This window comes from Mustela lutreola, chromosome 1 (genome assembly GCF_030435805.1).
Source record: "Mustela lutreola isolate mMusLut2 chromosome 1, mMusLut2.pri, whole genome shotgun sequence".
NCBI classification, from domain to species: domain Eukaryota; kingdom Metazoa; phylum Chordata; class Mammalia; order Carnivora; family Mustelidae; genus Mustela; species Mustela lutreola.
This window is the reverse complement of record NC_081290.1, coordinates 10,884,125-10,899,802: the sequence shown is the minus strand read 5'-3', so window position 1 is coordinate 10,899,802 and position 15,678 is coordinate 10,884,125. Positions and strand designations below refer to the sequence as shown.

The 15,678-nt window shown below is 39.0% G+C and overlaps 1 protein-coding gene across 1 annotated transcript in view; it reads left to right on the top strand.

Annotated features, from left to right (window-relative positions):
• Positions 1–2,885: 2,885 nt before the first annotated feature.
• Positions 2,886–15,678, top strand: part of DCK (deoxycytidine kinase) — a 30,077-nt gene continuing 17,284 nt past the window's right edge. Inside the window, exons 1-2 of the mRNA XM_059159591.1 lie at positions 2,886–3,267; positions 8,119–8,234. Coding sequence (XP_059015574.1) covers positions 3,177–3,267; positions 8,119–8,234 — 207 coding nt within the window. The 5' untranslated portion in view covers positions 2,886–3,176. The remainder of the gene's footprint in view (positions 3,268–8,118; positions 8,235–15,678) is intronic.

The following is a 15,678-nucleotide window of genomic DNA, read 5'->3' as shown; positions in this document are numbered from 1 at the left end:
TATTTATTTGACAGACAGAGATCACAAACAGGCAGGGCAGGGAGGCAGGCAGAGAGGAAGGGAAGCAGGCTCCCTGCTGAGCAGAGAGCCCGATTCAGGGCTAGATCCCAGGACCCTGAGACCATGACCTGAGCCGAAGGCAGAGGCTTAACCCACTGAGCCACACAGGTGCCCCAAGATCCTGCTTTAGTTATACCAGCATTCCCACAGAAGAAAAGGAATTCCCAAATTGAAGGAGTTGTAAAATTTCTGGCAAAGAAGGGTGAAAATGGTAGCATGGTCACAACTGACTGGGTGTTCCAACAACCTTTCTTTTATCTGCAATTCAAGAATCTGAAAAGCTTGCAAGACTGCAAGTATTTTCTTGAATTTGGTGCAAACTTAACCCAATCTGGAGTAAACCTGTTTTCAATCCCACTTAATGTGAAATCTGTGTTTCACTACAAATTATCTGTATATTTAGTTTAACACCTCTGCAGGAGGGTGAGGGATGGTTACATACATATGTATTACACGACTGGATGTTTCTAAAATCCCAAAATTTTTGCATTCTGAAACATCTGGCTACAAGGGTTTCAGATAAGGAGTTGTAGATAAAAATGAAGGAGTTTTTTGTTTGTTTGTTTTTTTAAGATATTATTTATTTTAGAGAAAGCCGTGTGAGTAGAGGGAGGAACAGAGGAGGAAAGAATCTCAAGCCGACTCTGACCCAAGCCCAGAGCTCAGTGCAGGGCTTGATATCACAGCTCTGAGATCAGGGCCCTGAGATCACGACCTGAGCTGAAACTATGAGTTTGGTGCTTAACTGACTGAACCACCCAGGCACCCACAAAATCAAGGATATTTTTTAAAAGCACTTTTCTCTTACCTCTTTCTTGTATTATCCAAAGGTTATTTAGGAAAATAGTCAATTATGCTGAATCGGATGCCAAGAAAGCTAGGTTTCCCTCTTTCCCCCATCTACTTCATGTTTTTAAGGAACACTTAAGCTTTGAAGAACTCAAGTTTTCACAGCCCAGAATCTGGCGGAGCTGGAATCTGAACCTAGTCTTTGATTTTCCACTGCTTAAACCTCTCAATCTCGGCATTATACTACTTTTCTTCTGTGGAAATCACACTTGGGTATTCCTATTTCTCAACTCTAAACATCTTTATCAGATCTATATGGAATTTCTTTTCTTCTACTTTCCTCTTGTTTGAAGGTCTCCCTCACCCTGCCTAACTCTAAGTACAGCCAGTATCTTTACCATTTCAAGGGTTTTCTAAGCTTGGCTGTGGAATATAACACTCCATGGATTCTGGGGCTTCCTTGCCATCCCTGAAGACAAGTGTTGAGGCTTTTTCATTTCAGCGGTCCTGCTGCTAATCACTAGGGGGATAAATGAATGTAATAAACATAATAACATCAAAATAATTATAGGGATGTTAACAAAGAATGATTTTTGCTGTTTTTATTCTAGAGTTCCCCATGAATTCACATTTTAATTTGTGCCTTCTATTTCTTAGAACGGATTCACTGTTTACACCCCTTCTGACTCCACCATTAAGACACATTTCATGTCTTGGTATTTGAAAGGTAAAAACAGAGTAACAGGGCGTTTGGTTTCTATAGACTATTTAACCCAGGAACTTCTAGACGGGGTAGTGAGTTTAGCAGATGTTACCAAGATTAAAAATGAATTCTGGGTGTTTCTACACTGCATCTGTTCCCAGCTAGATGAGTCTTTTAGCAGAGTTCATGGCACATAGGTTTGCATTACAAAATTAGCATTTGTTAACTATGTGCCAGGTGTAGGGCATGCAAAATTAAGCTGTCTATAGCCATGCGTACAGAACCCTATCAACCAGCGTGGTAACTTCTACATAGTATTGTAGGGGCAGAAAACTTTCTTCTACCCTTCTAAGTTCTTTGCCTGGTCTAATAATCGTATTGACACAAGACAAATTCATAGGAAACCAAATTTCATTATGTGTGTATATATATAGGAGCTACATACAAAGTAATGACCAAAGTAGGTCACTTAATCTTTTAGACAATTAATTAGAATTGACAAGACAAATGGGGTTTGGATTTGGGATAATAAATTGGTGAAGTAGCAAGGTTTGTTAATAGGTCTTCTGGCCCTGAATTCCCCTTCTGGTGATGAGGCCTTATCTCCTGGTACAGGGAGGATACCTTTCACACAGATTCATCTCCTGCTTTCAGTGGGGACAAAGGAGGGGCAGAGTGTCCTTGTCCTTTATTTTGAAACAATGTCATAGTGCATATTTTGGGGTGGCATATTCTCTTTCAACATAAATGGGACTCGGAGAGTGGTCTGACCTCAGGAAAAGCTCGCTGTGGAGTGGCGTCTGACTGCATACATTCCTGAGTCCGATCCACTCACTGCTTTTGAGATTTCGAACGAGTAGCTTCCCAGTGCCTGTTTCCTCACTGAGAAATCGGGCTAATGAATTAACTGCGAGTTAATTCAAGTACGGCTCTCGAAACCGTGCCTGGCACGCATCAACAGTGCCCTACATCTCCTTAGGGCTGGGGTGCCCGGCGGCCCTGTAGCACGACGCTCGTCCTCCCGCCGACGACACAGGGAAGCCGTGTGATCCCTGCACCGCACACTGCTTCCCAGCCAGCTGCGTTCCAGACGCTCTGTGTCCACAGGCCGCGCCGGGAAGGCCAGTTCTTCAGAGCGGAGGCCGGCGCACTCACGGCGATGAAGGCGGCGGCACCCTGCCCTCGCTCAGCCTCTACCTTCCGCGCTCACCCCCGGCCCCACAGGTCTCCGGAGCCTCCACCCCGACTCCGGGAAAAGGCGCGCTATTGCGCGCGTCGCCCCGCCCAGTGCCCCCGCGTGACCCGACGTGCCGGGCGCGCACGCAGGGGCCCCGCCCGCGGCGTCCGAGGCCGAGGGGCCCGCGGGAGGCCCCGCCAGCTCCGGAGAGGGAGGGGGCGTGGCTTCCCGGCAGGGCTTGTGGCCGCGCCTCAGTCCCGCCCCCATCGGCAGCGGCCTCCGCGCGCCAAAATCAAACCCCGGGGCCCGCCGGCTGGAGAACCTGTTGCGGCGGGAGCTCGGCTTGCGTGTCAGGTCACGTTCGGCAGCGGCGCGAGCCCCAGCGCGCGCACCTGTGGCCTCTTCCCAGCCCTCCCTGCTAGCGCCCCGGGCCGCCGCAAGACCAGAATGGCCACCCCGCCGAAGAGGAGCTGCCCATCTCCCGCGACCGGCTCTGAGGGGACCCGCATCAAGAAAATTGCCGTCGAAGGCAACATCGGTAAGGAGCCTCGGGAGATGTTCCCGAAGCGGGGGGACGCGGCGGCGGCGGCGGCGGCGGCCCTTCCCTGCATCTGTGCAGCTCCTCCGTGAGGGCCTTCTTCCAGCCCGGCCGTGTGGATGCGGACGCGGCCTCAATTCCCTTCGCTCCGCCATCCTTTTGTCCCGCCCTGCCTAGCTTCTGCCCCGGCCCCGGGAGTTGGCGGCGGCCCCGAGGCCGCGGGCCGTGCGCGCCGGAGCGTTCGGGCCTCGCGAAGGTGCACTTTGCGCCAGTTTCCTCCCCTTGTTGGGATTGCGCAGAGGGAAGGGCTGTTCTTGGTTTTGTTTCTGTATTGGGTGTGTGTGTGGGGTGTGTGTGTGTGTGTGTGTGTGTGTGTGTGTTCTTGAGGTGTGATTTATGTACATTCAATTATCCTTTTTTAGGTGTCCTCTTCAATGAGGTCTGACAGACACGTGAGGCTGTTTCGCTGCCTGCACGGTCAGGCTTCAGGACCTGGTTATCTCGTCAGGAAGGTCGCCGGCGCCCTTGCGCAGTCAGCAGCCTCCGCACTCCTACCCCTTGGCAACCACTGACTGGGTTTCTGCCCCGCCAAGTGTTGCCTTTTCCCAGACTGTCTTATAGATGGAATCAGAGAGTTCGTAGCCTCTCGTGGTCTCGCTTCTTTTACTGAGCACGATGCTGCTTTTACTTTAGCGCGTTGTCTGTCTCTGTTCTCTTTCATTGCCGAGTCGTATTCCAGTGCCTGGATGTACCACAGTTTCTCTCTCCCCAGCTCTGAACATTTGGATGGTTTCAGTTGTAACGGTTATGGATAAAATGGCTCTAAACATTCCAGCACAAGGGAAGAGACCAGGAAAGAGTTTTTTTAAATGATCTTAATATCATGGCGTCGCTCACTCTTGGCCCCACATCCAAGTAAACATTGGCTTCTGATGGAAAGACCCGCATGTTTCTGTTCCTAACCCAGATGAGGGCAGAATAGACCATGCATGTCCATTTGCAAGGTGCATCTGAACTTACATTCTTCTGTGTTTCCTACCACAGGAAACCTATGCCTGGCACTTCCTGTTCTGATAGAATTTTTTTGGCTCCAAGTTGGGTAGTGGTCATTCATGCATACAGCAAATGTTTTTTTAATTCTTAACTGCATTCAAAACTCTTGTACTTCTTTAAAAAGCTGGGGCAAATGCTCTAGCAGCATTCCAAGGAGTAGAAAGTAGCTGAACACACTCTTAAAGAGATCTTGTTGCGGTGCTCCAGTATTCAGGCACCAGTGGAAAAGAGCCTTATAATAGACTCTCATTACCTCTTAGGATAAGTTCTTTGAAGTTGAATGTTTACTAGTAGGGTTCCCCATAGCTACATATTGGATAAAGACGAACATATATAAAGGAGGAAGTGGTTGAACAAAGCCATTTCAAAAGTCAATTTAAATGATCAACCTTTAGATCAATACAATGATGAGTTAATCCCCTTCCATTTCTTAAATCCAATTAAGCAACATATCTAGAAAGTTACTACTCCCCAAGCATCTTTATAATCTTCCCAACACCTGAAATAATTTCCTAATATGTCACCCCATCTCCAGTTTCTCTTACCAGCTCCAGAGCAGACTTTCTGTATACAAATCTAATTGTGTTATCCCCTACTTAACATTCTCTAATTTCTCCATTACCTACACCGGAAGGACTTGCAAACTGGCAAACTGGTGTCTTGGATTTGCACAGTAGTGGCCCACATAGATTTGGGGAAAAAAGAAATTAATGAATTGCTAGCATTTAAAAATTTCGAGATCTCTTTTGAACTTGTAGATTCTTGGCATTTCTTAAAATATCTGAAGATCTGGTAACACTGGTCCTGTGTTTCTGTTAGATAACAATTTGCTATTTAGATGGATTATGTTTCTTACCACTCACTGTTTTCCTGACACTGAGGCTTTGTCAGTTGCTGTTAATGTGCTAGCACTGCTGTTTCTGTCCCTTCCACCTTATTTGCAAGACCCAAATAAGTATAAATATACAAATTGCTAATATGTGTGTAGAAGAGTATTTTGTGATTCCTAGAATTTGAACTTCAACTGGTCATTTTAGTTTTATACTCATGTAACTTCTCACGCTCTTTGTTACTAAAATACGCACTTGTGTTAGATTTCTGGAGGCCTTACCTGTTTCTTCTCATCTTAATAGTTTGTATAGATGATTTTTGGCATCATAATACCTGCTTGGCATTAGTAATTCTGTTAGGTCCTATGGCTTTTTAAAGTTTTAACATCAGTGTCTTTGATCCTTGTTTTCCTTTGCTTTCATCGAGTATTAATTTATAATTGGCTTATTTTCTAGCTCCCTACTTTCTCCCTCTAACTAGTACTTCTAGTTAAGGTACTAGATATTAATCTGATTGGAGTGACAGGTAACTATTGTTACTCTGCTTGAACTAAAGAATGATTTTAAAGAATAACTGTTTTTGCTCTTAAAATTTTAGAGTATGACCACATGAAATTTTTCTGTTTGTAGGCATGTCAGAAGAAAGCTGAATGTTCTAGCTTTGAACGCTTTCAGGCTCTGGCTGATGCATGATTTTTTAATGTGTTCCTTGGCTTCTCTTTTTTTTTAATTTAAAAAAAATTTTAAAAATCATTTATTTATTTATTTATTTTAAAGATTTTATTCATTTATTTGACAGAGAGATCACAAGCAGGTAGAGCAACAGGCAGAGAGAGGGGGAAGCAGGCTCCCTGTGGAGCAGAGAGCCGGACGCAGGGCTCGATCCCAGGACCCTGAGATCATGACCTGAGCCAAAGGCAGGTGCTCAACCCACTGAGCCACCCAGGCGCCCCTTCTTCTTTTTCTTCTTCTTTTTTTTAAGGTTTTATTTATTTATCTGTTAGAGAGAGAGAAAGGGAGAGCACAAGAAGAGAGAGCAGGAGGCAGTGGAAGGAGCAGACTTCCCACTGAGCAAGGAGCCCAATGTGGGACTCCATCCCAGGTTCCCAGTGGGATTCCATTCCTGGATCCTGGGCTCATGACCTGAAGCCAAAGGCAGATGCTTTACTGGCTGAGCCACCGAGATATCCCGACTGGATTCTCTTTCTGAACATCATGTTTTCCTTTCCTTCCTCCATCTAGTTCAGTGAATGTCCAGTGGTCATTTATATGCTTCTGCTTACCATACTAAATGCTCCATTCGAAATCTGTTGTCACCAATCTTTTTTCCCATGATTAAATCTAATGGTCATCTAGTTTATCCTTAAAACTTTCCTCTTTCCTGTGGTGATAATATAATATGACTTTGTGTGTTGCTTCTCAGCAGTTCTTTGTTCTATGTTACCTTCTTATTGACGCCCTTCCTTCCGTCCCTGTTTTTGCTCTATGTGTGATCTTCTAAAAAAAAAGAATTTATTTATTTGAGAGAAAGACTGAGGGGTGGGGCAGAGGGAGAGAATCTTCAAGCAGACTCCCAGCTGAGCTTGGATCCTGAAAAGGCGCTTGATTTCATGACTCATGAGATCATGACCTGAGCCAAAAACAAGAGTCAGAAACTCAACCAACTGAGCTATCCAGGTGTCCCTCTATGTGTGGTCTTTTAAAGTTCTTCTGTTTTTTCTTCTTTTCTGTTGCTTGTGTAATGTCCTAGATTTGAATATAGTATTCAAGTCAAAAGTAAGTTCTTTTTGCCCTCTTCGGATCCGGTTTATAAGGATGTGGAACCTTTCCTTTTAAGCTTGCAGAAGCTTCTTTTTTATATTTTAATCTGTGTGTGTATTTTTATATACATATGGAGAGAAAAAGAGAGAGCACATTATGTTGACCAGAGATGTCTAATATAACCACGTTTGGTGACTTCAGATAGGAAGGGTGTGGTGGTCATTAGGAATGTTGCTACACCCTGTTGAATTCTAGGTCAAGACTTTTCCCTACTGTTAAATGGAATGTATTTCCAAGTAATATTAAAATAGTGAATTAATATGTTCTGATTATATGTGAACTATTTCCTTATAGGTGTCTCAGAAGCTAGTGAATGATCAAGGAGAAGCAAAGTACATACAGCTTTTTTCTAAAGGGTTGGATAAGTGCACAGAATTGTGAAAGTGAAGCAGAGAAAACATGGCTATTCCTTATAAGGGTCTTTATAAAAATGTTTTTATAATTTCTGTTGGGTACTATGGCTTAATGTTGTGTAGTTATACAGTTAGTGTCATATAATCATACCAATTCTCATTGTAAAACTCTGGATATTGGATACATCTTTATCTTGATTTTATAGTTCATTTGGCTGTTTCTAAGTTGGTTTTAGATGGGAAGGATTTACGTTTTTAAACTGAGAGCCAGTAGACAGAAAAATTTTGAAAAGGCAAGAGCCCATAATGATTGTCACTATAGTCATAGCTTGTTTATCACAACAGTTTCCATAAAGAGGGTATTATTATTTCCATTGTATTATGAAGAACAGGCTCAGAGAGATTCAATGACTTGCCTAAGATCACATATTTAACTAAATGGAAAAATAGCCTTAACCATTTCCCACAGTTATCTCTAATTACTTGATTAAGGAAAGTGAGGTTAGGACTAGGATTTTTTTTTTCTGCTGTAACACCTTGCCCACAATTTCACCAGGTTTTAAATTCTTCTGTTCTGTAACCTTGATAAGCTAAAAAGAATAACAAATATACCTAATACAAGTGGTAGGGATTCTTTTAGTTTTTATTAAAACAAATCTAAAGAGAATGTTTAAGAAATTGAATATTTTTGTTTTTTGTATTTTTGCTGGTATAAATTTTGAAAAAGTTGATGACTATTTTGACTTTTTTTTTCCTAAGTCTCCTTCTTCAATTTTCTTTTCTTCTCACAACAGCTTCAGGGAAGACCACATTCGTGAATATCCTTAAACAGGTCTGTGACGATTGGGAAGTGGTTCCTGAACCTGTTGCCAGGTGGTGCAATGTTCAAAATGCTCAAGGAGACTGTGAGGTATGAAAACAAAATTAACTATATAAAATAAATTCCTTTTGCTTTAGAGGACCAGTGGTATTTAACCTTTTGGGTTTTTTTTTTTTTTTCCTAATAAAATTTTCAAATCTAGCTTTAAGTCTGTATTTTCATCTTCATTTATGGATGTGTGTGTGTATATAAACATTCATTGAGCTTTGCACTCAAGATTTATGTACTCATTACATCTAAGTAGAATTTTAAGAGTTTTAAAAAATTAATTAAAAAGTTAAAAATATCTAATTGCAAATTAAATTCCTTGAATAGATTTAACATTTTGTTTAAAAACTAGTGAACAGGAAAACAAAGACCAAAAATAGTATACAGTAACTTAATTTTATTAGTTTACCTTTTTTTGTTTTTAAGATTTTATTTATTTATTTGAAAGAGAGACTGAGAGAGCATGAGTGGGGAGGTGAGGGAGAAGCAGGCTCCCTGCTGAGCAAGAACTGCCCCCCCCATCCCCCGCTGCCCACCATGTGGGGCTTGATTCTAGGTCCTGGGATCCTGACCCGATCCGAAGGCAGACACTTCACCAACTGAACCACTCAGGCATCCCTATTAGTTTACTTTCTGAGCCTTGTATTAGTGAGAAGATTTATCTTCTTATTTCTTTGTACTTTTCATTCTGCCAGACTTCCACCCTGGACACCCTGGACACAATGGTTAATTTCCTAGCACTTTCCATTCTACATTGCAAAAAACTTTCATTTTTTATAACAATATTTTTTATTGTATGTATATAAAGGAAAGAGATCTGATGGCTAAGACTTTCATTTCTGGAGAAATGAGACTTGAAATTGAAAGCAGCATAGCAGAAATCTTCCAAATGGAAATGTGTTCTATAAACTTACTTTGTTAGAATAGAGGAAGAGAGAGGATTGAACAAAAATGTCTGTTTTTTCAAGTTTAGCTGTTGGTATAAAGGGATCTGGGAATAATAATTGAGTATTTAAAATGTAAACCAAAAAATATTTCTCACACTGATTTGTCAAGCATAGTTAACTTTAGGGGTGCAGCTTAGCACACTCTGATCCTTAGAATAACCTAGGATTAAATCTTGAAGGGATTTCTTTTCCATATGTACTCCGTTTTCTTAAGAAATTGATATTTCAGTCTGGTCTGTGGGGAAAGGCAAGATTAGCCTTAAGTAGAATTTTAAAGTGGGTAAATTTATTTGCTTCTTTCTTTCCACATTTTTTTTTATGACACATGATATAACTATAGAAAAGTATAGGAAACTTATGTATAGTTTGAAGAACAATTGGAAAGCTAATCATCAGCCAGGTAAAGAAATAGAATATACCTGATATTCTAGAATTCCCTGTTTGTCCTTAGGTCATAGTATCTCTTTCTTGAGTAACTCTGCTAGGAGTAATCAATCCCATAAGATAACTTTTGCAATAATACTTCTGCTTTCTAAAAATAATTTGACCATATGTGAACATATCTCTGAGAAATATAATTTAGTTTTGTGTTTTTAAATGTTATATAAATGAAATCAACTGTTTGTAATCTTTCTCCTCTTGCTTTTTTTGTTTAAGTCTGTGAAATTTGTCTCTATTGTTGCATACATTTGCAGTTTGTGCATTTTCATTGCCATATAATATTCACTTGTGTTCATATATCACCTATCTGTTCTATACTTTTGATCAATTTTTGAGTGATTTCTAGTTTAGTTTCTATAAAAACAGCCCACTTATGAACATGAACCCTGGTGTACACATAAAAGAGTTTCTCTGGGAATAAGAAGTAAAATCCCTGGTTGGTGGGCTATTTGTATGACGCCTGTTTTCCAAAGTGGTTATTATCCAGCTTCCTAATTTTTGTCATTCTGTTGGGTGTTTAATATCTTTTATGTTTTTAAATTTTTTTTATTGCTAATGAGATTGTGCTCCTTTATTTAATTAATTTATTTGCCATTTGGATTTCTTTTGTGGAGTCCCTATGCAGGTCCCACTGTCATTTTCCTTTGAGTCTTCTGTCTTCCCTCCACTCTGCATTTTTATCTCCCAAAGTATGTCTTGTGGCCTTTTTCACTGAAGTGCCCTGCTCAGGTGTGCTTACCTTTAGAAATGAGAGACCTGTATTCTAAAAACACCTTTTTCCTCCTCATTTCTGGAGTAAGCTGTCAGTGCAGTTGTTCTCAGGTGTTAGGTAGGAAGTAGAACAAATTAAACCAATGTGAGAAATACAGAAGGGATTTTTTTCATTGAGAGAATGTTAAACTAAATTGGATTAGTTGACTTCCATTTAAGGCCCATTCTAGTTTTAGTGTCATAAGCTTCTAACTTATATTAAATATATACAACTGGTTCTTTGGCACATCAGAGGCACATCTCTGCCTATCAGTATACCTGTAATTAATTTGGGGTACAGAAACTGATCTATAAAAACCAAAAAGCTGAAACATTTAATTTGTAGAGAGAAATGTAATTATCAGATTAACTGAATTAGGTCAATGTATTCTCTGTGGAGACCCATAATTCTCAACCAGTGGAAGGAACTCATAGAATCTCAGAGTTTTAGGGTATTTTATAAAAATGACACACAGTCCCTTGGGAATTTTAATATGTGGAATGCCTCTTGGGTAAAAATGACTGCCTAGTGAATCACTGTTAGTCTTGGGTTTATATTGACCCCTTTAGTTATGTTGGAAAGGAGAGGTTGAAAACATTGTATTAGTATATATAAGAAGACAAATGTATAATAAGCCAATTGTCTATTAAGGTTAGAATCAGAGCCCAGGAGAATTAGTTATATTGTCTTAATGACCGATGTCATCAGACTGTGACAGATTGATGCATCTGTCTGTGTTTTAAGACTCTTGGTCTCACGGATCTGATACTCCTGTTTATGGGTAGGGGCATTTTCTTCCCATGTACTGGAGTCAGAATTACAAACTGATCTCTGTAACTACCATATGGATGAACCAATATGTTCATTATACAGTTTACTATAATCTAGTCATGTCTCCATGGTATTAAAATTTGATAACTTGGTGCACATTCTTAGAGAATAGCTTTATTTGTGTGCCTATATTGGGGTCTGTTTATGTTGTTAGTCCTCTGCACTTCTAGGTGGAATTTCAGGCAGTGTGCATGGTATTTTGGGGAGAAGGTTGTGGAGTGTGAGGGGGGTGGTGGGTGGGTTCTGTGTATCTTTGGATATTTTCTTCTTATTCCACACCTCCACTACACGCAAGAAAAGGTATTTTCTTCCTCCATCCTTGAGCTCTCTTCCCCAGACTCGTTTCTGATTGTTTCCTTGACATTATAATGTAAATCACCCACTGTCCAAATCTCAGTTTTCTTAGTAGGGTATCAGTAGTGAGAAGTAGACGGTCTTCAGACCCAACCCTGGCAAGGCCAGTCCTACTTCAGATGTTCTTCACTTAATCACACTTCTTGGCAGTTGCTGTAGAATTGGAAGAGTTGGGTTGTTGGTTTGTTGGTACCTTTGATCTCTTAACCTAGTCTGTAACTTGATTTGCACCTGCATCCTTTGTTTGCGTTTTGTTTTTTAGTTGTTTTAATTTTTTTTTTTAACCTGCCACCTAGTGGCTGAAATGTTGCTCTACTATTGATCAGCTGCTCCAATTTTAGCAAAATAATGAGGCGGAGAACCTAAAAAGATTATATTGCCTTCCCTCCTTTCCCTCACAGGGTAAGATTATCTTTAAAGTTGCTGCCAATCTTTGAATTGAAGGTTTGTTTCAAATAGTCCTTTATTTGGTGGTTTATATTATTATTGAGGCCCAAAGTTTTGACTTAATTGCTTCCTTTTAGCTTATTTTTGAGATGGACAAATTCTTAGGAACATATCTCTGCTCTATCTTGTTTTTCTTATCAAGCTCTATCTTGTTTTTCTTATCAAGCTGAAGTCTAAGGGGATCTTTGTTATTAACTGTAAAGTATTTTATTTACTTGAACACATTTTACCACTAAGGAGCTACTGGAAATTAGAACTATGATAAAGAAGGGATAAAACATACTTGTTTTTCAAATAACAGCATTTTGATAAGTCATTCTTGAAAATCAATTAAGAATGCTTGATAAAGTACTTCTATATATACCTTCTGAAATCACTTGATAACTTTTGTTGGCTGTTTTATGATTATCTTGTTCGGTAGATTCTGATCTTTTTGATTGAACTTAATTCAACTCTTTTGCATTGTTTACAAAGATTAGATTGGAATGAAAAGATAAATGGTTTTGTATCTTTACTCAGTATTACTGATTTTCACTTATCTTGACAATAATTTGTGCTTTCTGCAAAATAATCAAGTATTCTATCATGATGTGTGTTATAGAATTACAGATATAAATGACAGAAACAGAGTAAAACTTATCTGTTATCCCACAACCTTATATGTATCTTATGTATAGATGAGATTGTAATTTACTATATCTAATATAGGCGGGGGAGGAGACATAATTTTTAAGAATATTATACGTGTTCATTGTTTGAAGTTAAGAAAATATAGATTACCAAAGGAAGAAAATAAAACTTGCCTACAATCTTATTACCTAGAGAAAACTACAGATCTTACTTGGTACAACAATAAACACTTTCGTGCTTTGTTCCCCCCCCATAATGTTTATATCAAAGGTAATTAAAAATGTCAATCTATAAATGATTTCTAATGGAAACCTAACTTATTGTATGATTGTATCAGTACTTATATATACAAATGCCTAATAATAGTGGAACAGTAGCCTATTTGCTTAGTCATGTAATAAACATCTTTGTGGTTAAATCTGTATTCTGGGTTATTTAAGACAAATTTCCGAAAGTGAGGTTAAGTGGCCCAAGAATACAGATTTTTAAAAATAAATATAGCTAAGCTGCATTCTAGAGATATTCTTTTTTTAAAAAATATTTTATTTATTTATTTGAGAGAGAGAGAGAGAGCATGATAAGGGAGAAGGTCAGAGGGAGAAGCTGACTCCCCATGGGACTGGATCCCGGGACTCCAGAATCATGACCTGAGCCCAAGGTAGTTGCTCAACCAACTGAGCCACCCAGGCACCCTATTCTTTGAACTTTTGCATAATGTAATTTGACCCTGAGGTTTTCACATTTTTTAAAATCTGGGTCCTTTACAGAGGGGAAAAAACTGATAAAATTACACTCAAGTTGATAAAGATGATACACAGTGTCTTTTTGGATAAATTTTAATATGCATTTTATCCTGAACAGTCATAGTTGCATACAAAAAAACCCAGCAATTGTAGTCTCCAGAACCTCATACATAGAATCAAAAGAAAACATTTTGTATGGGCTCTTAGATTACCCTGAAAAACTGGAAAATGATATCCTGGCTTTCTGTTAATTTTCTAATTTGGTGTAAACTCAGACAATTAACATGTTGAGAGCTGTAAAATTGTACTGCAGATTTTTGATTTAGTTTTAATTTAAGCATTTATATTTTTAGAGCACTACCTATTATTTTTATAATTGGGTGATGAGTCAGTATTGGTTCTCTAAGTTATTTTCATGTAGTAGACTTTGGAATTACTTTGGGCAAGAGTAAGAGAGTATTGGGAAAGCCAAATAAAAAGAAATGTGTAGCCTTTTTTTGTGTGTTAATATTTTCATTGTGGTAAAAAACATATCATAAATTTTACCCTCTTAACCATTTTTAAATGTTCAATTCGGTAGTGTTAAGTATATTTCCAGTGTTGTAAAACAGATCTTTGGAATCTTTTCATCTTGGGGAACTAAAACGTTATTCATTACACAGTTCTCCTTTGCCCCTTTCCCTTAACCCTTGGGAGCTGCCATTCTTCTCTCTTTTATCTATGAATTTGACTACTTTAATTAATGAATTGACTTATTTTTAAGGTTTTATTTATTTCTTGATTTTAAGGATTTTATTTTTAAGTAATCTCTGTATCCACTGTGGGGCTTGAACCTACAACCTTGAGATCAAGAGTAGCATGCTCCATTGACTTAGGCAGCCGGGTACTCCTGAATTTGGCTACTGTAGATACCCTAATGTAATTGAAATCACACAGTATTTGTACTTTTGTGACTGGCTTATTTCACCTAGCATATTATCCTCTAAGTTCTTCAAAAAAAGTTTCAAACTTCTCACTATATAACAAGCGTATTTTATATGTATGTAACCTACTTTGTTATCCCTGTGCATAGCAAATTTATTCTAAGTGTTTTTCAGATGAACCAAGTTCAGTTCTAATAGATATTATTAAATGTATGTATCAGGTAGATTTGCTGCTGTAATGAGCTCTAGAATCTCTGTAGTTCAAAATAATAAAATTTCATTTCTCAGAGAATAGTACAACACGGTATTTGGTGGACGACATGCCATGCTGTGACTCAGGGACCCAGACGCTTTCGAAATTGTGGCTCATCCAACTTCTTTAACAGTGCTTCAAACATTAATGTTTATTAGAATTACCTGGAAGACTTGTTTAATCACATATTTGGGCCCTACCCCCAGTTTTTGATTTATTAGGTCTGGTGTAGAGTGGGTGCTAAAAATGTGCATTTCTCACAATTTCCCAAGTGATGCTGATGTTGCTGTTATGGGGACCATACTTTGTTACCCCTGCCCTGGAGCTGTAGTTGAAGAACCTCTGCACTAGGGTCTTGGTGTCCTTTGCTTCTAGCTGATGGAGAAAGAGAAACATCACATTTGAGAGGTTTTTAGAGTGAAGCCTGGAAATGGTATTCATTGTTTTGCTCCACTTCCATTGACTAGAACCTGAGTCACATGGCCACACTCAACTACGAGGGAGGCTGGGAAATAAAACTTAGTTTGTGTCCAGGAAGAAAAACGGTATGTCTTTAGGGAACAAATAGCAGTATCTGTCACACACGCATTTCTAAATAGGAGTACCTTACGTTTATTTTTTAATGTAACTTAAACTCAAAGGTTCCAAGTTTACTTAACTTATGTGGAAGAGATCTTCAACAGATAGTCTCTATTTTCCACTTCTAAGAGATAAAAAAATAAATTATTAGAAAAACTTAAATATGCCCTTTGGCTCACAGTCCTAAGCACATTCATTTTAAAAAAGCATGCCATGAATAATGTAACCAGGAATAGAGCAGACTAATCCAAGACTTAAATTTTTTGTTTTGAATTAATATTTTCATTACAGAGAATTCTGTACATACATGGATACCACTATGACCCTGCCCCTCATCTTTAGCATCAAAGATACGTAATTCCTTTAGTGAAAGGAAAAAACTTCTTTAGATGATGTTAGGATTAAGCTTGGAGTCTGCTTTGCTATCAGATAAATGTTAGCACCTATCATGAAATTAACTGTAACTCAGAAAATCAGCAGTAAATCATTAATATTCTGGTTAATTTAATGCACAAAGGAGAAGGCCTAACGGCTCTATTTCATTTTATTATTTTTAATTTTTTTCATTGGTTTATATCACTTTCTCT